General features: G+C 45.2%; 1 protein-coding gene across 2 annotated transcripts in view; it reads left to right on the forward strand.

Moving 5' to 3' along the window:
• Nucleotides 1–20,235, forward strand: part of RGS3 (regulator of G protein signaling 3) — a 212,021-nt gene that overhangs the window by 179,971 nt on the left and 11,815 nt on the right. Inside the window, exons 18-19 of one of the 2 annotated variants that reach the window (XM_044664086.1) lie at nt 2,511–3,377; nt 11,133–11,197. In XM_044664086.1, the coding sequence (XP_044520021.1) occupies nt 2,511–3,377; nt 11,133–11,197 (932 nt within the window). The remainder of the gene's footprint in view (nt 1–2,510; nt 3,378–11,132; nt 11,198–20,235) is intronic. The other variant, XM_044664087.1, reaches the window with a different exon arrangement.

A 20,235-nucleotide genomic window follows, 5' to 3' on the forward strand; every position in this document is an offset into this window, starting at 1 on the left:
AGGTAAAAACTCCAATGTTCCTGTAGCTGAAAAGGTAGGCCAGTAATGAGAGGGGAGAGGAAACCAGTGACCCTGTGGTGTGCTAGAGGGGAGAGAGTTACCTTGAGCAAGTCATTTTCTCTCTCCCTGGTTCTTAGCTTCATCTAAAATAATGAGGTGCTTGATCTTGGGTGACTTCTCATTCTACCATCCTGTGATTCTTAAACAGGCCCTTTGGCTAGGAAATCTCTCATAGAAATCCTCCCTGGTGAAACCAAGGAGAACCTGCCCTCTTGCTGGAGGTTGGGGCGATTAGGAAGTAACTTCCCCTTTTTGACATTGTTTGTTTTTGCTCTAATCTGCCAGTGGGAATGGTCTGAGCTGCCTGACTTGCATTTCTGGTTTTGGGCCTGTCACTGTGTTCTCCAGCCCCCCTGCCCACCCGGGCGTTGGCAAAGGAATCACCAAGCAGGGTAGGCCAGGGCCACTCCTGCCCCCCTGGCCCCCAACTCCACCCTAGGCCATACCAGAAAAGGGGAAATTGGAAGCTAGTCACTTCCCTGGAGAGCCAGACCTGGGGGTGCTGGGCCTTGGTGGTGACACTGGCTATGGATGAGAACCGCCTGGCTGTTTACCATTCTTTTTTTCTGCTGAGCACAGTGAAGCAGGTAGAGAGTTGTCTTCGAGAGTGGAGATTGTTTTGCTGATGAACCCTTTTGGAGGGTGGGATGGCAAGCCAGGATTTGAAACCTGGAAGTGATGAGGTTGCTTCTCAGTGAGCAGCAGCCTCTCAGTCATATGTAAGAGAGGACAGGAATGCCTCAGCTCTGCCGCTGCCTCAGATCCCTTATTCAATGTGTCAGGGAGCAGCCCTGCAGAGTTGAAGTCCAACCCTTCATTTCCAAGAATGGGCACTGCTCAGGGTGAGTGTGTGTGTGTGTGTGTGTGTGTGTGTGTTGGAGGGCTGGGGGGGGGGAGGTGAACTGAGGAGGGAGGGCAGAGTGAAATGGAGAGGAGAGGAGGAGCTAGATCAGAGACTCTAGTTCTCAGGAATTTGGTGGGATTTAGCTGTGGGGGAAGAGGTTCGATGAATTTTCCTGGCTCTGCATTTGGCCTCAGAAAGTTTCCTTCTGTCCAAAGTGCCTTCGTGAGTATTATTTAAGAGGATCTCATTAGGTTTTCACAAAATCCTGTGTAATCAGTAAATTAGTAGCACTGGGATTTAGAACTCAGACTTCCTTACTCCTGCTGCATTGCCTTTTCCTCTAAACCGCAATGCTGAAATCCCAAGAACTTCTCAGGGGCCTAGTGCAGAGTGTGTCTGAGCAGAGGATGGAGAGAGACTGCTCAGAGCCGTGCCCCCAAACCCCCTCTCCTCTTCCAGTTTAGAGAGCTCAGTGGCATCCTTACGATTGTCATCCCAGGCCTCGGACAGGATCCTCTCATAAAAGTAAGTGGCTCACAATTCTCAAGGAGACAGTGTTAGAGTGGAGAAGCAGGGTAGAGTGGACCTCTCTGGCTTCATTCAGAAGCCAGTTTGAATTTTTCTTGCTGGTCAGTGTTTTGGCCATTGTTTATCCAGGTGAGATTCCAGACCTTCCCCAACTCCCACCCTGGCCCCAGCTCTCAGCAAGGATTGAGCAGGAAAGGCATTATTCTAGTGTCTTCAAGCTCTGGTCCAGATATGACTAAGGGTATAGAAAGACCCCATCTGAACAGCCCTGTCTCTTTATGTTCCTGGGGTTAGGCAAAAAACCTCAGGTTTTAGGGAAGTAGAATTGGTCTCCCTGGTTTGTTGACCGTGGGAACTGGTGTACAGAGGGCAGATGTAAAATTAACATGCTGGCCCCTCTTTGTTCACCTATGGGTCTGGTATGGTAACATCTCCCCAGATGTTAGTGCTGGCCTAGTATATCCTTTAATTTACCATTTCTTGTTCCTTCTCTGCTGTCTCATGCAAAGGCAATGCCACCGTGCTCTGCAAGGCTCAGTTGGAATCTGCCACGTGTGATGGGTGGATGCACCGGAGTAGTCTTTGAGCGCTAAATCTTTGGTTATTTAATCTTGCTCAGGAAAAAGAATCTGAAAAGCTTCCTGGCTTAGATTAGGCAGGTCCTTTGTCTCTGTGGGTCTAGCTTTGGTTTCTTGTCTTGACCTCTAGGTTTTTGCCTCCTCAGGGTTCTCTAGATATCTGGGGCCTCTTCAAAGGATAGGAAATCAATTATCAGGTAACTGGTTGTCATTTAGGATGTGGGCAGGTTGGAAGTACCAGGTGAGGAATTTTTCATTTGAACTGCTAGAAGACTTGAATTCAAATTCCAGCTTTGCTACTTAATACTTTTATGATACAGACAAATCTCTATCTCCATTTCCTCATCTGGAAAGTGAAGGTCTGGATAATCTTTGAAAAATCTCTTTCAGTTAAAAATCCTATGGTCCTATGACCATCAGCCCCAAGTATGTGAATCAAGACTTTTGAGACCTTTACACAACATGTTTCTTTGGCCTCATCTTTTTTTTTTTTCTTTCAGATGCTTGAGACAGACGTGGATGAAAGAAGAAAGATGCCTTCTGAGGAGGAAGTACCCTCTTCTACTGAGGGGGTGGCTAGTGGGGCACCTGAGGAACCAGGGCCTCTTGAGAGCAACCCTTCCCAAAAGGAGGTATTTGCAGGGGAGGCCACAAGCCTGGAGATGCCCCTGCCTGCTGAAGGGGTGGCCAACGAGGCATCTGAAGAACAAAGTCTTCCTGAGAACAACCCATCCCAAGGGGAGGCACTTGCAGAAGAGGCCACGAACCTTGAGGTGCCCCTGACTGCTGAAGGGGTGACCAATGGGGCACCTGAAGAACCTGAGCCTCCTACCAGAGACTGTCCTCAAGGGGAAGTACCCACAGAAGAGGGTCCAGGCTCGAAGGCCCCTGCCTTAACTGACAAGCAGCCCTTTGTGATCCCCGAGGTCCGCCTAGATCCCATGTTCAGCCAGAGCTTAGGGGCTGAAGGGATAGAGCAGGATGGTACCCTCGATGAAGATGCTGAAGAAGAGGAGGAAGAAGTAGAGGGTGAGGAAGGATATGAGGAAGAGGATGATGAAAGTGATGACAGCTACCTGGAACACAACGAGGCAAAGCGGTGCAGCATGATTGAATCGTCAGGTACGGAAGGGGCGTTCATGCTGACGGTGCAGAGCTCCCTGCGGCGCCGTACCCACAGCGAGGGCAGCCTCCTGCAGGAGACCAAGAGCCACTGCTTCACCTCAGATACCACCCTCAATTGCTCTGATGCGGAGGGCAAGAAAAGTGGCTGGACCCTGGGCTCCCCCAGGACCGTGAAGAAGGAGCTGGCCCGGAATGGGGGCTCCATGCACCATCTCTCTCTCTTCTTTACAGGACATAGAAAGGTAAGTGAAAATGCCTCCTGATTGGGTGGGGTGGGGAGGACATCCAGGACCTGGGCTGGAGGCTTTGCTGAGCATGTGTTAGGGAGGGCTTTCACTATTGAAATGGAGGTTTAGATCTGGAAGGGATCTTGTCCATCAGATCTGCTCCAATCTCATTTTATACAGGAAGAAACTGAGGCACAAAAAGTTTAAGTGACTTACCCAAATTCACACAGGATTAGAAACCTTGTTGAGGAACATGGACCTCCTGGGAACAACCTATCTCAAGGGGAGGCACTTGCAAGGGAGGCCACACACACTGGAAGATGCCCCTGCCTGCTGAGGGGGTGGCTAATGGGGCACCTGAAGAACCTGGGCCTCCTGCCAGAGACTCGCCTCTAGGGGAAGTGCTCGAAGGCCCCTCCCTTAGCTGACAAGCAGCCCTCTGTGATACCCTGAGGCACACCTGGACCCCACCTTCAACCAGAGCTTAGAGACAGAAGGGATAGAGCAGGAAGGTGTCTTAGATGAAGACTCCGAGGAAGAGGTTCCAGCCTAGAGACCAGGAGAGGTGGAGTTTATACAGAAGTATAAAACAATAGCCCTTGCTTTCATGTGTGGAGTTTATAACTTAGTTAAGCAAATGAAACACACTCATACAAAATTAAATAACCAACCATATGACAACATGGGAGATGTAACAAGGCAGCAGATGCTAAATTCCAAATGTCTGGTATAGAACACTGTAAACATTCAGAGGAAGGTGATAGCCCTTGAATCTCTATGGCTTAGAGTGGTTTGAGAAAGTTTCTTGAGGGAAGTGACCAGGATCTTGAAGGACAGGTAGGACTAGAAATAATGTGAATGGAGGAACAGAGGCAGGAATCTACAAAATGTGTTTAAGAGGATGGTGAGTAGACTTTGGCTGGAGCAAAGGGTTCACATAAGGAGATTAGGCTAGAGAGGTAGGGTGGGACCTTGATTTGCAGGCTGAGGAAATTGAACTTGAAGCTGGTGATGGAGGAAGAGAGAGCTCTTTCTGGTCATCCTTGTCTCAAGGAATAATTTCTTTAGGAGACTTTGAGGCTTAGGTTTTATAGTCAGGTTAGATGTAAAGGAATGAAGAAACTCCATCCTGTGCACCCTAAGCTTCAGGCCAATTTATTTATTTTGAAAAATTTAAATCCACATTTTATTGACACTTCCCAGTGACACCGTCTTGTCCCTTCTTCATAAACAAAGATGGAAAGCTAGCAAAACAGAGCGATGCATTGGCCCTGAAACATGTACCAATATGTCTTTCTGACTTGCCTGAGAGCAGAGAGGTCACCCCTCTCTAATGAGTAGGACAGCTGATGCCCAGAGGGGGTCAGACACTTACCTTGAGTCATACAGGGGCTGGTCAGGGACTAGCAGAGCAACTTTCACATACCAGGCATTTAAAAATATGCTTGTTGAATTGAATTGGACAGTTAAGGTTAGAACCCAGCCTTGGGGTGGGTGGGGTCCATGCTTAAATGAATCACTAAAACATGTGGGCCCAAGGATATGTTGGATTTTCAATGAAATCGAAGCATCAGAACATTGAAAACTCCTTAACAGGAGCAGTGATGGGAGGAAAAGTTTCAGTGGGCTAGGATCATGTTAGATTTCTCACCCCTGCCCTCTGGTGGAGAGAAGCCCCAACCATAGCTCCTGATCAGGGCTTTGGTCATTTTCTTCCATCTATGTCCAGAGATCCTAGCCTTTAGTACTAGTTTTCCAGATCTAAGACCTGCCTTTGAGTGAGCCTTGCTCAGAGGCTGTTTGCCAATTTTAAGTGGCAAATAGGTATGCCCTCCTTCAGAGGGATTCATACATTAAAATATTCCCCTCCGTCCCTCTGTCCCTCCTTCCTTCCCTCCATTTCCTTCAAAAATGGAGTCCTATTTCTTCAGTTTACATGACTTTAGTCAAGAAGTAAGCAACCTGATTATCTTAGAACTTTAGAATGTTGGAGGTGAAAGGGACCTTAGAAATCATCCCATCCCAGCCCCTTTGTGTTGAAGAGGAGGAAACTGTGACCCAAAGATTGGAGCAGGGAGTAATTGATTCATTCAAGGAAATGAACACAAAGTAAGTTAGGGAACGAGCCAGGGATAAAATTCCAGTTTCCTGATTCTCCTGGTCCTTCCTTCCTTTATGTCCAAATACCTACAGAAGTTAGTTCTCTTTGACTTTCAACCAAAGAAAATTTCCTAGACCTGCTCTTTCCTATGCAGAGAAAAAATTCTACATATATCAATATTCTCCTTTCAAATGATCTCTCTTCCACATATTGTCCTTCATCAGGAGATCCTCCCTTGAGTAGAAGTGCAGTCTAGATTGTTATTATAAACAACAACAATAACTTAATAATAATGACTTATTATCAGTGAGTCAACAAACATTTGTTCTGTGCCTACCATGATCAGATACTGTGTGTGTTGACTGCTGGACAGAAAGAAAAATGAAAATATTGACTCTGCCCTCCCCAGGCTCACATTATAATAGGAGGAAAACATGGAAATAATTCTGTGCATACAAGAGCTATACACAGTAAATGGAAGGTAATCTCCAAGGGAAGAGGGCAGGAGGAGACAGGAAGAACCTAGAAAGGCTTTCTGCAGAAAGTAGAATTTGAGCTGAGTCTTGAAGAAAGTCAGAGAAGTTACTTTTCTTTTTTCCATCTTTACCTTCTGTCTTAGTATCAGAAAAATAGCAAGGGCTAGGCAGTTGAGGTTAAGTGACTTGCCCAGGGAACACAGCTAGAAAGTGTCAGAGGGCAGATTTGATCTCAGGATCCCAACTCCAGCTAGTTCTCTACCCATTGTGCTGCCTAGCTGTCTCCAGAGAAGCTAAAATTAGCTAAAACTTATGTAGTACTTCAAGGTCTGCAAAGCAATAATTTCTGATTTGATCCTCATGACAGCTTTTTGAGTTAGAAGCTATAATTATTTCCATCATGCAGATGAAGAAACTGGGGCCAAAAGAAATTGAATGACTTGCCCAGGGTCATGTAACTAGGAAGTGTCTAAACCAATGTTTCAACTTGGGTCCTTCCAAACCCAAGTCCAGTATAACAATCTGCCTCTAAGAATGAACTTTATCAACATCCACTCCTGGGGCATGTTAGTAACAACAATTATTAGTCTAGGACTTCATACCCTACAGAGTGTTTCATATACCTACTTTTCATTTGATTTTCACAACCATACTGTGAAGTGTAGATAGCACAAGGTTAGTGAATGAGGAAACTGAGGCTAAGTGCTTTGCCCAGAATCTAGGGCTAAGTAGCTGGGCCTGCCTCCAGCGCTCTTTCTTCCATACCACATTATCCCCCTATCTCCTCTCAGAGGGAATTGGGTAGAAAAAATAACCCACCCTACAAAGGACATTTTCTTTTTATTTATTTATTTAAAAAGTATTTTTTCTTAAACTCTTACCTTCTGTCTTAGAATCAATAGTGTATTATTGGTTTGCCCAGATCACATAGCTAGGAAGTGTCTGAGGCCAGACTTGAACCGAGGACCTTTCTGTCTCTAGGCCTGGCTCTCCATCCACTGAGTTACCCAGTTGCCTCCTCCCCCCAGCATTTTCTTTTTAGATCCTGTTTCCCTTTGGAATATCAGCAGATGTTGGGGGTAGAGCTCCAGGCCTTCGGCATGTTCTGAGCTGTGTCCAGGCTGATAAACATCATGGCTACTTGGTAAACACCCATTACTGACAATGCTGGGCCATTACAATTTAAGAATATGTGGAGATGGAGGCAGCACAGTATCCTACGTGGCCTGTGTGGCTGGAATAAGGCACAAATGAGGCTTATGTGTGTCTAGAGATGATAATCTGTGTTGTAATATTAGAAGCCTGGCTTGTGGCTAAATGGAATGTTGTCCTGAGCTGGTACAAGCCTTCCCTAGGATAAATACTTTGAAGTGGAGGGAGGGCTGAGCAAAGGCGCACTGAATCTCCTCCATAAAATCTTGGTTTCACACCATCTCAGCACAAGCCTAGGATTTCTTTTCAATGCAATCAGTTTCTGGGGGTGATCCTGGTTTTCATTTCCCAGCTGTAGGGATCATGGGGGGAGAGAGTCTTCTGTGTAGGTGCTCATTCAGCTTTGCATGGTTTTAGCTCTAAAGGTGTGGCTCATCCCCCAAAAGAGCCCAAGAGCATCTAGGGACCCATGTCTCCCAATCTCCAGGTTCTGAGCTCTCCCTTGCCTCCTAGGTGTCTCAGAGTGCCATCTAGATTAGATATAGACTTATAAAGAGACACATGTCTATTAGAAGACCTAAGTATTTTATCCCGTCTTCTTATTTTACTCATGAAGAAACAAGACCTGGATTGGGAAATAACATGCCTAAGGCCTCACAGGTAGTCATTGGAAGAGTGGTCCTAGATTTTTTTTATTTTTACTTTTTTAATCCTTTACTCTTCTGTCTTAGAATCGATACTAAGTATAGGTTCCAAGGCAGAAGAGTAGTAGGCCTTCCCATCTCCTGGTCTGACTCTCTAACCACTGATCCAACTAGCTGCTCCTCATAGTTTTAAATTTAGGTCCTAGGACGGATTCACTCTGATTTTCACCATATACTATGTTCTCCCTGTCACCCCTTCTTTGCAGCTTATCTTTTTTCCTGGCCTTTATTTGCCTTGTCTAGATATCTGCTACTTCTCTGTTAGAGATCACGGCTGTGCCCGGTAAAGCCTAGGCTTTAGCTCCTGTCCTTGTCAAGTGAAACCAATGAATCTTCAAGTGATTTTGTTTTTAATGGCAGTTTAACTAAGCCAGTCAGACACCATAATATCCCAGCTCCAAGGAAAGTCTGTTGTCAGGCAGCTTGGTAGCACAGTGGTTAGAGTACCAGGCTTACAATCAGGAAGACCTGGGTTCAAATTTGGATTTTCTGTCTTGGAATTGATACTAAGAAAGAAGGTAAGAGTTTAAAAAAAGAAAATCCATTGCCAGGCCTGAAAGGTAAGAGCCATTGAATTGTGCTGAGTCCACCTGAGTCTAAGGATGAAAGTCGTTCCTCGGGCCTCGATGGATTCTGTACCTGCCTCCCTTTGGCTCTGCTAGTCTTGGGTTTTTGCCCTCAGGAAGCTTACAACCCTGACCCAGGCTTCACTCTGTGCCTTCAGCGATGGTGCTGGAGCAAGGACAAAGAGGTAGGGTGAGATGGACTGTTCTTATTGCCAAAACCTTTTCATGAAGCTGAGTCGGGGTATTTGGAGAAAATTAATCCAGTCACTTCAATTTGATGCTGAATTGAATTGAGAATCAGGATTGCTGGGTTAATCCCTAGGCAAATGCCTCCTATGCATGGTGCCTCAGTTTACCTTCCTGTAAAATAAATAGAGTAATAGATGTTTTTTTCTTCTTCTTAAGAGTGCTTCCCCTTATTGCCTCCCCCCAATCTGCCATGATTTCTGGAGCTCGTCAGGCCCATTTTGTGAAGAAAAAGATAATTTGTTTGGGAGTTGGGTGCTCTGGGTTCATGTCGTCTGAACTATGAATAACTTCAAAAATGCATTAACTCTATATACACCACGTGCACTTTACTGTACTGAGCACTGAAACTTGCTGCACAGCCTTGGAGAGCAAGTAGCCTTCTGTCCTCAGGGCCTCGGTGTCCTCTTCTAGAAGAATCTCTAAGAGCTTTTCCACTTCTGACTTTCTATGACTGTAATTCCACGAGTTGGGCCTCTTCCCTGAAGGCCAGCCGCAGGAGTCCTCGAGGGTCTGCGTGGGGAAGGGCTGGTAGTGCTGGGGTCCGACCCATCCCAGCAGACACCAGAGTCAAGACAAGTCCAGCCCAACAATGGAAGGAAGTTTCTTCCCATGTTTGAACTGCTTTGATTTCCCCCGTCCTGTGGAGGGAGGAGGGAGTGGGAGGGGCCCAGGAGTACCATTGTGCAGGGCTGATAAACTGCGGAAACTTAAGGTTAGAATGGAAGGAAGCCCAGCGCCAGGCTGAGGGGCCAGAGGCCCTTGTTCCCACGGGCGGGGGTCGCCCGGGGGAGAGACTGGTATAGGAAGGTGGGGGCCAACTTATTCCAAAAGAAGGCCATGACCACAAGTGGAGTGTCTGTGTGTAGTTACTTCTTTCAGAAAGCGAAGGAAAACGCAACAACCCACACAACCGGGTTCTGTGATAAAATAGCAGCCTACCTCATTGGCAAGCCAACTTGGCATAGGAACCCATCCCAGAAGCCAATCCACGAGCATGTTCACCAAGCGCCCGAGCTGTGGGAAGCACAAGAAAACACAATTCCTGCCTTACAAAAGCTTCCAGTCCAGTTGAAGAGATAATAAGACTAATTGTTTTTATAATTCCAGAGCAGCCCAGGAGGGAATCTGATCAAATGCGGTACAGCCTGTAAGTGCTGTAAGAGATCACAGAAGGGAGAAATGGTGTGGTTGTCAGAGAGGGCTCTAGAGAGGGCACCCGGCCTGGGCAAGCCCTGAAAGGAGGGCTGGGGAGGGTTTGTTTGGGTAGAAAGGAGGGCAGAGAACATTGTATAGAGAGAAAGGAGGAACAGAAGCCACAGGCACCAGAGCGAAGGTAGGAATAGATAGGATAGTTAGGACCCGTGCCAGGACTCTGAAATTGGCTGGAAGGAGACATGTGCGGGAGTGGGGGGAAAACCAAATTTGGAGTGAGAGTCCTTGCTGCCTGTGTGACCATGAGCAAATCAGATACCCTTTTTGACTCTCGCTTTCCTATCTGGAAAATAAGGGGACTTGATGATCCCCAAAGGTACCTTCCAATTTTATTTAATTTAAATTTATTTTATTTAAAAAAACCCCTCACCTTCCATCTTAAAATCAATACTATGTATTAGTTCCAAGGCAGAAGAGTGGTAAGGGCTAGGCAATGAGGGTCAAGTAACTTGCCCAGGGTCACACAGCTGGGAAGTGTCTGAGGCCAGATTTGAACCCAGGACCCCCTGTCTCTACGCCTGGCTCTCAATCCACTGAACCATCCAATTGCCAAACCTGGTATCTTCCAATTTTAGATCAATGATCCTGCGATCCTATAAACTGATTGAGGCGGGCAGGATGCTGCTAGTTGGGTAGGGCAGGGGCAACTATCATGAATTTAATGGTGAAGGAAATAGCCAAGTACTGTTGTTGAATGGTTATAGCATTAGACATTGAGATAGGCCTCCGGTGCTAGTCCCTGCTTCTGTCATTAACATACACATAACATTATCGTTAAGGTCAGAATAACCATACATGTATAACCCAGTGGATCTGCTTGGCGGCTTCAGGAGGGAGGAAAGAATGGGAGGAGGGATGATCATGAATCATGTAACCATGGGGAAAATATTCTAAGGAAAAAAAAGGAAAAAACCCCATTAAGGTCAGAGTCTTAAGGATGACCAAAGCAATGACAAATAGGAAGGGTATTGAAGACCCTTCCTTGAAGTCAGCCCTTGCTTTGCCATCTTGGGCCAAGCCAACACTCTGCCTCTTCTGGTGTGGCAAATCAGAAGCCAGAGCCCTCCTCCTCAGCCAGGAGTACTGTCTGGGCTGGGGATAGCAGTCTGTCTGCTGAAGATTGTTCCCTACTCCCCCCCTCCCATTTTTTTATTCCCCAAACTTGTCCCGGGCCCCTTGATTCCCCATGGGCCCAGAACTGGGGAGGGAGCCCTCCAGGTGAGGGGGCTGCCACGTTACTGGACCCCCTGGGCTTCCTCAGTCCTAGTTGATAACCTTGATGTAAACCAAACCTCTTCATCTTTTCCTAGCTGAGCGGGGCTGAGGCAAGCTGTGACGATGGTGCTGAGGCCTCTCAGAAGAGGAGCAAAAAACTGTAAGTCAAAAAGAACTTTGGCTTTTCTCGTGGGCCTCTTTCAACTCCCCACCTCCACTCTGGGCTGGGGGTTGCTCTCCATTTCACGGAGATCCTTCTAAAGCTAGTTATCCGTGTAGCCCACCATAGGCCTGTCTGCCTCTGAGGTTGGGATATAAAGCACTTTATGCTTCTTTCTATTGGACCCCAGAGAGTCATATTTTGTTGCCTGGAATTTGGATCAAACTATAGCATTTCTGTCTTGGGGGAAGACATGGTAGATTTTTATATTTCTAGATGAAACCTTAGAGGGTCCTCAAAACCTCATATCATGCTCAATACTCAACCTATGGCCTCCCCCAGGGTCAACTTTTTAATCAGAGTGGTTGGTTGTGCTAGGAGCCTACCTTGGGCAAATTACTTCCCCTTTTTATATCTTAGCTTATCTGAACACAGAAGTAGTTTGATTCCTGGCACAGTGGACAGAGTAGCAGACTGGAAGTTGGGAGGCCTGGGTTCCAATTCAAGCCTTTTACTACTATATCAATGTGAGACTGTCTCAGTCACTTCTCCTTTCTAAACCTCAGTTTCCCCATCTGCAAAATGCAGGTGTTGGACTAGGTCACTGAAGTTATTTCTATCTCTAAAATGATGTGATTTCATTTCAACAGACATCTCTTAAATGTGAGGTCCTGGGGATACAAATACAGACACAACACAGGCTTTGATGTCAAGGGACTTACAGTCTAGTAGAGAGCGGGGAAGGAGGACAAGGATCTTTGTCTCCATCCAATAGAGAATGAAACAGATGATACTAAGTAATGTGAAAAATTTGAGGAGAGAAAGCTATCTTTCATCTAGGGGTATCAGGGAAGGCTTCAGGGAGGAGGAGATGGTATCTGATTTGACCCCAAAGGAAGGCATTTTAACATATGGAGATAGGGTGTCCATTCTAGGCATGGAAGATGTTAGTAATTGCATGGAGATGGGTAAGGAGAGAATGAGAACAGGGGTTGGAGAGTAGTAGAGTTGGCAAGAAAACAGGATATATGAAATGTGAGTGTGAGGGGACGACTCGAAGAATAGCTTGAAGCCAAACTGTAGAGGACGGAGAATGCCAAGGATGAGAATTTCTAATTTAGTTGATAAGCAACAGGTCATGTGAATGGAGGAGTGGCCCGATCATGGTGTGGCATTAGGAATATTACTTTGGGTAAGACTGGAGGCAGGGAAATGGGAGAGGAGGCTATTCTAATGAACCTCCCTCAAGAGAAGGGGCCAGCTATCAAAGCGGTTGTGATGACAGAAATGACAAACTCTTGGCAACCGATTGAATGTGTGGGGTGAGAGAGTGGGAAGAGGACTGCAAGGTTACAAGTCTGGAAGGCTGGGAGGTGCCATTGAAAGAAACAGAAGAAAGAGAAGGGGCAGGTGTGGGAAGGGCTGGTGAGTACAGGTTTAGACAGTTTCAGTTTATGCTGTGGCTAAAACAGGCAGTGTAGATATTCAGCAGCCAAACAGAGCTAAGGACTGAGGAGAGATTGGAGGAAGGAAGGGAGTGAGAAAGAGAGGGAGAAGAGAGAGAAGAAGGGAGAAGGAAGGGGGAGAGAGACAGACAGAGACAGAGTCGGCAGAGGCACAGAGAGAGAAACAGACGGACAGAAGCAGAGAGAGACACAGACAGACAGACGGACAGAAGCAGAGAGAGACACAGACGGACGGACGCACTCAGAGAGACAGACAGGCAGACGGACGGACGCACTCAGAGAGACAGACAGGCAGACGGACGGACGCACTCAGAGAGACAGACAGGCAGACGAAGAGAGAGACAGAGAGACAGGCGGACGAAGAGAGAGACAGAGAAAGGGACAGAGAGATGATTTGGGAGTTATCTGCATAGAAATAGAGGATTTAGAGATAGACAAGACCTTTGAGACCATCTAATTCAACCCCCTCATTTCACAGAGTAGGAAATCAAGACCCAAGAGGTAAGGTGACTAGTGTGTGGTAGTAGCAGAGCTGAGTTTCAAACCCACGCCCGCTGTCTTTAGATCCAACATGTGCTCTTTCCACTTTTTCACCAGCCCTCGATGCTTCTGTATCTGCCCTCTGAAATTCTCACCTGTCTTTGGTAATAGGACCAACTATTTTTAGTGTCTCTTTTAAGCTGATTCATAGGCAGTATCCAGCTTATAATATGCCAGTTTAGAGTCAGCAGGGTCAGAAGTTTGTCTTTTTTGCTGACACAGAGAAGTTAGGAGGCTTGGTTAGGAATCTTATATAGGCTGGCGCAGACAGGCAACTTAAAAAAAAAAAATGGGAGCTTCTCCTTTTGGCTTTGTGGTAGGTGTTCAGGCTCTGGCCCATTTCCTAGAAGTAGAGGGTACAGTGGCTGCTGTCAAGGCTCCATTCCAGTTTGTCACCACTTTTTTCAAACTTCTCAGGCAAGCATTGGTCATTTTTGAGTTATCTGGTATAATGCCTCATGCATAGAGAGCACTTGGGAAATATTTTTTTTTGCTGTTAAAGCCTGCAGGATGAAAGCACTCTCCATCATCCCAGAGTAGTAGTTGATCATGAAGCAATTTTTTTTAAACCCTTACTTTCCATCTTAGAATCAATACTGTGTGTTGGTTCCAAGGCAGAAAAGTGGTAAGGGCTAGACAGTGGGGGTTAAGTGACTTGCTCAGGGTCACACAGCTAGGAAATGTCTGAGGCCAGATTTGAACCTAGGACCTCCCTCTTCAGGCCTGACTTTATCCACTGAGCCACCCAGCTGCCCTTTAAGAAACAGTTTTGAAGCACTTGTTTCATGCCAGGCACTGTGCTGGGGATCCAAAAAAAAAATGACATCCCTGATCTCAGCTCACAGTTTAATGGGGGATACAGCATACAAACAGCTATGTACAAACAAGATCTCTCTATATATGTAAATTAGAAATAATCATCAGAGAAAAAGGCACTAAAGCAGGATTTTAGCTAGAATTTGAAGAAAGCCAGGAAGCTAGAGAACAGAGGATGGACCAATGAAGATGCAGAGCCAGGAGATGTTAGAGGACCAATAAGGAGGCTGGTCCTTCCCTGAATCTAAAAGAGATGGAGAGAAAGAAAGTGTGTTTGTGCACGCATGTTTGTAAGGCATAAGAAGATTGGAAAGGTAGGCGGGGGCAGGCAGTGGTGGGCTTTTGAAAGCCAATAGAGAATTTTTTATTTGATTCTGGAAGTGATAGGAAACCACTGGAGCTTATTGAGTCAGGGTGGGAGAGGCTTTAGGAGGATCAGTGGGGAGGGTGGGCTGGAGTGCAGAGAGACTCCAGGCAGGCAGACCCACCCACAGGCTATTCCAGCCTATAGAGGTGATGAGGGCTAACACCCAAGAAAAGGGAGAAGAAAAAATGCTGAACATATATTTTTGCCTTTGGTCTCTGTTAATATTATGCAATTGTGGAATGAATTTATCCTTTCCCTCCTTGTGGCCATCAAGGAGGGGAGAAGAAGAGATGTCTGACAATTTTGTATATTTGTCCTTTATGTGTAACCAATTAAATTGTCTTCAAGTTTAGGAGATTCAAAACACCAGGATGGGGATGATACCAAAGGAGAGAAGGTGTTCTATGCAAGAGATGTAAAGATATTGTCAAATGGACAGGTCTTGGCAACAGCTTGGGTATGGAGGGCAAGAGGGGGCAAGGAGCAGAAGATGACTCCTAGGTTCTAAGCCTAGCTAACTGTAGGATGTGTCAGATTAAAATTAATACCCAATAACTCCTAGTATCATATTTTATAAGATTTATTAATAATCACTTGAAACAGAAGAAATAGAAATAATCTGCATAAAGAGAATTTTTCCCAACCACAGTAGTGGGAGAAGAGAGAAGAAGGGGGTGAGGTTACAGAAACTTTATCTCCAAAATGTAAGAATGTAATGTGAGGATGAAAGTGGATTCTGGGAAATGGAGTCCTGGGGTACAAATTTTCTAATTACACAGATGAAAGTATACTCAACAGTAAGAGTTAAGAATAGCTAACATTTACATATCACCTACTATGTGCCAGGCTCTGTGCTAAACACTTTAGAATTATTACTATTTTTAAACCCTTACCTTCCATCTTAGAATCAATACTGGGTATTGGTTCTAAGGCAGAAGAGTGGTAAGGGCTAGGCAATGGGGGTTAAGGGACTTGCCCAGGGTCACACAGCTAGGAAGTGTCTGAGGCCAGATTTGAGCCCAGGACCTCCTGGGCCTGACTCTCAATCCACTGAGCTACCCAGCTGTCGCCCCCCCCCCCTTTATAATTATTATCTTATCAAATCATCACAACAACCCTGGGAGATAAGTGCATTCTTATTCTCGTTTTACAGATGAGGAAACTTGAGGTAAACAGTGTTTTAAATGTCTTTCCGAGGGCCACACAGCTGGTAAGTGTCAAGAATTTGATCTGAATTCAAATCTTCCTAGCTCCAGGCCTGGTACTCTATCCATTACACCACCTGGCAGCCCCAGCAATAGAAAAAGCGTTTGGGACACACCTAGTTTAAGATGGCCCATCCAGTTTAAGATGTCCAATAGGCAGTTGGAGATGTGAGACTTGAGGGCAGCGGAGAGATTAGGGCTGGAAAAGGAGACTTGAGAATCTTCAATATAGAGATGGTGATTGAATCCATGGGAGCTGATGAGATCACCCAAGTGAGAGGAGGGAGGGACAGGGGAGGTCCCAGCTGCCCATCTACCCAAGATTCTGTAATTCCCTTGGCTAAACTTTCTTTTATCATTCAGACACTTCTTGAAATTGTATCTGCTCCAAAAAGCTTTCCCCATTTAACTTGGAGAATAGCAGTAATTCCCATGACATCCAACTCCCATGGGTCTTTTCTTTGGTCATCAAGGTATTTAGATTTAATCCTTTGCTTATTGCATTGTGGAAATACTTATACCTTTAAAAATATCTTTGTTATAAGGTTTAGAGAGTAAATTCCTAGGACTATTGCTCCTTCGTTTGCTGTGCACGGATGTGTACTGAGACAGCTCTGAAAACGACAATGCTTCAGAATCTCTGTTTCTTCATCTGTGGAATGAGAGGAATTGAACTAGATCATCTCCAAATCTCTCATTTCCAAAAGTCTGTGAAAGAGCCAAATAAAGATTTGCATTTCACAGAGCTGAGATTCCCTAATGTTTCACCCAGAGATTCTTAAAACATCATCTGTATAATCTGTGGCTGTTCCTAACTAGGAGGCGTTATATTATGATGGAGAGAGCCCAGGGTCAGGAGGCTTTGGAGGCTTCTCCTTAGTAAACCTGGCACTCATCAGATCTGGGATGTGGTAGGAATCACTTCACCTGCCTGGGCCTCATTTTTCTTACCTTTAAAATCTGGAGATTGAACTATTTTTAAGGTCACCTTTAGCTTGATTGGGCAGCCAGGTGGTGTACTGGGCCTGGAATCAGGAAGACCTGAGTTCGAATCTGGATTCAGACACTTACTAGCTGTGAGACTCTGGGAAAGTCACTTCACCTTATTTGCCTAGGTTTCCTCATTTGGAAAATGAGCTAGACGGGGAAGTGGCAAAACTGCTCCAATATCTTTGGCAAGGAAGCCCCCAAGGGAGCAGCTGGGTGGCTCAGTAGATTGAGAGCCAGGATTAGAGATGGGAGGTCCTGGGTGAAAATCTGACCTCAGATACTTCCTAGCTGTGTGACCCTGGGCAAGTCCCTTAACCCCCATTGCCTAGTGTTGGTTCTAAGATGGAAGGTAAGAGCTTAAAAAAAAATAAGTTGTAGAGGTAGCCAGGTTAAGTGGATAGAACACCAGGCTTGGTGTCAGAAGGTAAGGGTTTAAAAAAAAAAAAAAAAGATTGTTAAGTTGTAGAGAAAAGGTACACATGGATAGAGGGAATTTCTTTGTTGTGAAGATCACTATAAGTGTGAATTCAGAGGGCCAGGCCATATTCCTATCCCTATCCTTTCCCTATCCCTCTTCCCACCTCCATCTCTTTCCCTGTCCTCCCTCTCTCTCAGTTCCCTACTCAGCCAGATCAATGAGACACTTTCCTCCATCCATCATTGCCTTTTTGCTCTGTCATCGTCTGAGCCCTTTCTGAGCTTACACTGGGACCCTGACCCAGAGTGACTCCTTTCCTCCCTTTTTCTGAGCCTACTCAAATGCAGCTACTAGAGGAAGTCCCAGAACTGTTCCCAGTGGGTCCTACTACAGATTTACATCATCTAAACTCAATTGTGTCCTCCATGCTGCAGAGTAATCTTTTTTTTCCTTCCCTAAATGAATATTGTTTTTTCCGAAAAAAGTTTTCATGTCTATCACTTTCCACTGGCCTTCCCTACCACATGCAGGCACCACAAAACCCTTCATTACAGGGTAATGTGGGAGCTGGAAGGGATCTCAGGCCATCTAGTCTAGACCCCTTTTATACCTGAGCAACAGAGACTTAGAGGAGGTAAGTGACTTGCCCAGGGCCATATGTTATAAATAATTCTAGCTAGGATTGTAAGGTTTGCAAAACTCTTTATAAATGTTAACTCCTTGTATCCTCATCACACCCCTGGATGGTAGGTGCTAATATTTCCATTTTATAGATGAAGAAACTCAGGCTAATCAATTGAGAGGCAGTTTGAACTCAGGTCATCTGACTCCAAAGTCTTTGGGTTTCCCACTGTAACAGGTTACTTTTTCACTTTTCTTTGCCAAATCATTTTGATCTCTTGCTCACTCTAAGTATGAATGTTGCCTGGGCCCCTATCCTAGGCCCTTTTATCTTTTCTTTCTACTCTTTCTCTCGGGGAGCTCATCTGCTCTCATCATCAATCTATCTGATTCTAGTCTCTTCTTAGAAGACAGCAAAGATGCATGCAGTACATAGATTGGGAGTCAGGAAGACCTGAGTTCAAATCTTGCCCTTGACTTTTCACCATCTGTGTCACTTGACCTTTTTCAGCCTCAGTTTCCTTATCTGTAAAAAGTAATATTTACCTCATTGGATTATTTATTATGAGACTCAAATGAGATAATACATGTAAAGAACATTGTAAATTTTAAAGCACCATATATCAGCTATTGTTGTTTATTATTATAACTATAATCCTATAATCACCAGCTTTTTGCTGATCTCCTCCATCCAGATATTCCTATCAGTTCTTAAACTCAATATGTCCAAAATGAAATTCACTATTTTCCTCCAGGACTTCCTTATTTCTTCTACCGAAAGGCATCACCATCTTCTTATATTCAGTTGATCAGTTAACATTTATTAAACACCTGCTATTGACCAGGAGCTGTGCTAAATGCTGGGGATACAAAAAGGCAAAAAATGGTCCCTGTCCTCAAGGAGCTTACAATTTAACAGGGAAGACCACATGCAAAGCAAACAGGATAAATAGGGGAGAGAGAGAAAGAGAAGAGAAGAGAGAGAGAAAATGAGAAAGAGAGAGAGAGAGAGAAAATGAGAATGAGAATGAACTGAAATTAAGAGGAGTCAGGGAAGGCTTCCTGTAGAAGGTGGGATCATAAATGGGACGTGCAGGAAGCCAGGGAGGTTAGTAGGAGAGGGTTTCAGGCACTGGGGACAGTGAAAGAAAATGCCTGGAGCCTAGATATGGACTATCTTTGTTCATGGAACAGCCAAGATTACTGGATGGAAGAGTATTTGTCAGGGAGCTGTCATCCAGCTTTGTAATTCTGATGTCATCCTTGACTCCTCTCTCCTGCACCTTCCACATCTGGCCAGTTTCCATGTCTTTGAGATAAACCCTCCTCTTAAAATTCCTAGCCCAATGGCTCCCTCCTCCACAGAGAGAGATGCCATAGATGTAGAATGAAGCATGAATTTCCACACTTGGCCAATGTTTTGATTTGTTTTTCTCTAGCACATTTATTTGCTATAAGTCAAGATTATGCTTATGCTATTGGAAGAGGGCAAGGGAAGGAGGACTTATTGGAGAGTTAAAGTAATATAAATAAAAGAGAATCTAAAACATTTTTTAAAAAACCCTAAACTTGGAGGCAGCTGGTTGGCTCAGTGGATTGAGAGTCAGGCCTAGAGACAGGAGGTCCTAGGTTCAAATCTGGCCTCAGACACTTCCCAGCTGTGTGACCCTGGGCAAGTCACTTAACCCCTATTACCTAGCCCTTACCACTCCTCTGCCTTGAAGCCAATACACAGTATTGACTCTAAGATGGAAAGTAAGGGTTCTAATAAAACAAAACAAAACAAAACAAAAAAAAACCCCTAAACTTCAAGGCTTAGCTTCGGTGCCAAGTGTGTAAATGAAATTAACTCTAGCCCATTCAGAGTCAAAAATCTACTTACCCTAGGCATCTAGATTATATCATCCCCATCTCCCTCAGGGGGAGTGGAGATAATTTAATCACACATGACAATCTAGATTATATCATCCCCACCTCCCTGAAAAAGGGGAGTGGAGATAAGTTAACCACACGTGACAATAACTATCAAGTCAAGAACAAGGGACTGCCCTTTGGGCAGTCCAAATCAGTATAGAGGCAGCCATTGGTCCACTTGAATTAGAGGTGGCCCACAGGAAATGAGGAGAGACGCTATCTCTTTAAATACGTGGGTTACAACCTGGTAAAGTGAGTTGAGGAGTGGAAGGAGTTCCGGCTTTGGACTTGGTGCTGAAGGTGCTCGGCTGAGACCTCAGAATGCTTCTGCTCTGAATTGTCACGTGGGTAAGTTAGGCTGACTTCCTTGGCCTACCTTGGCGTTTCCAACTCTGCCTTAAGTAGTCTTATAGCCTCTCTGATTTCTAAAGTCTTGTGGCTTGTAACCTAGTTTAATTAGGCTTTTAAGCCTCTCTGTCCAGGCCTCTCTAGGCCTGGACTGGCCTCTCCCTCTCTCTATTTACCTACCTTTTACCTTACTAATTGTAAATAAACTACCTTAAACTGGATGCTGACTTGGGTCTATTTTTTTTTTTAAACCCTTGTACTTCAGTGTATTGTCTCATAGGTGGAAGATTGGTAAGGGTGGGCAATGGGGGTCAAGTGACTTGCCCAGGGTCACATAGCTTGGAAGTGGCTGA

The sequence above is a fragment of the Gracilinanus agilis genome, chromosome 2 (assembly GCF_016433145.1).
Source record: "Gracilinanus agilis isolate LMUSP501 chromosome 2, AgileGrace, whole genome shotgun sequence".
In the NCBI taxonomy this organism is placed as follows: domain Eukaryota; kingdom Metazoa; phylum Chordata; class Mammalia; order Didelphimorphia; family Didelphidae; genus Gracilinanus; species Gracilinanus agilis.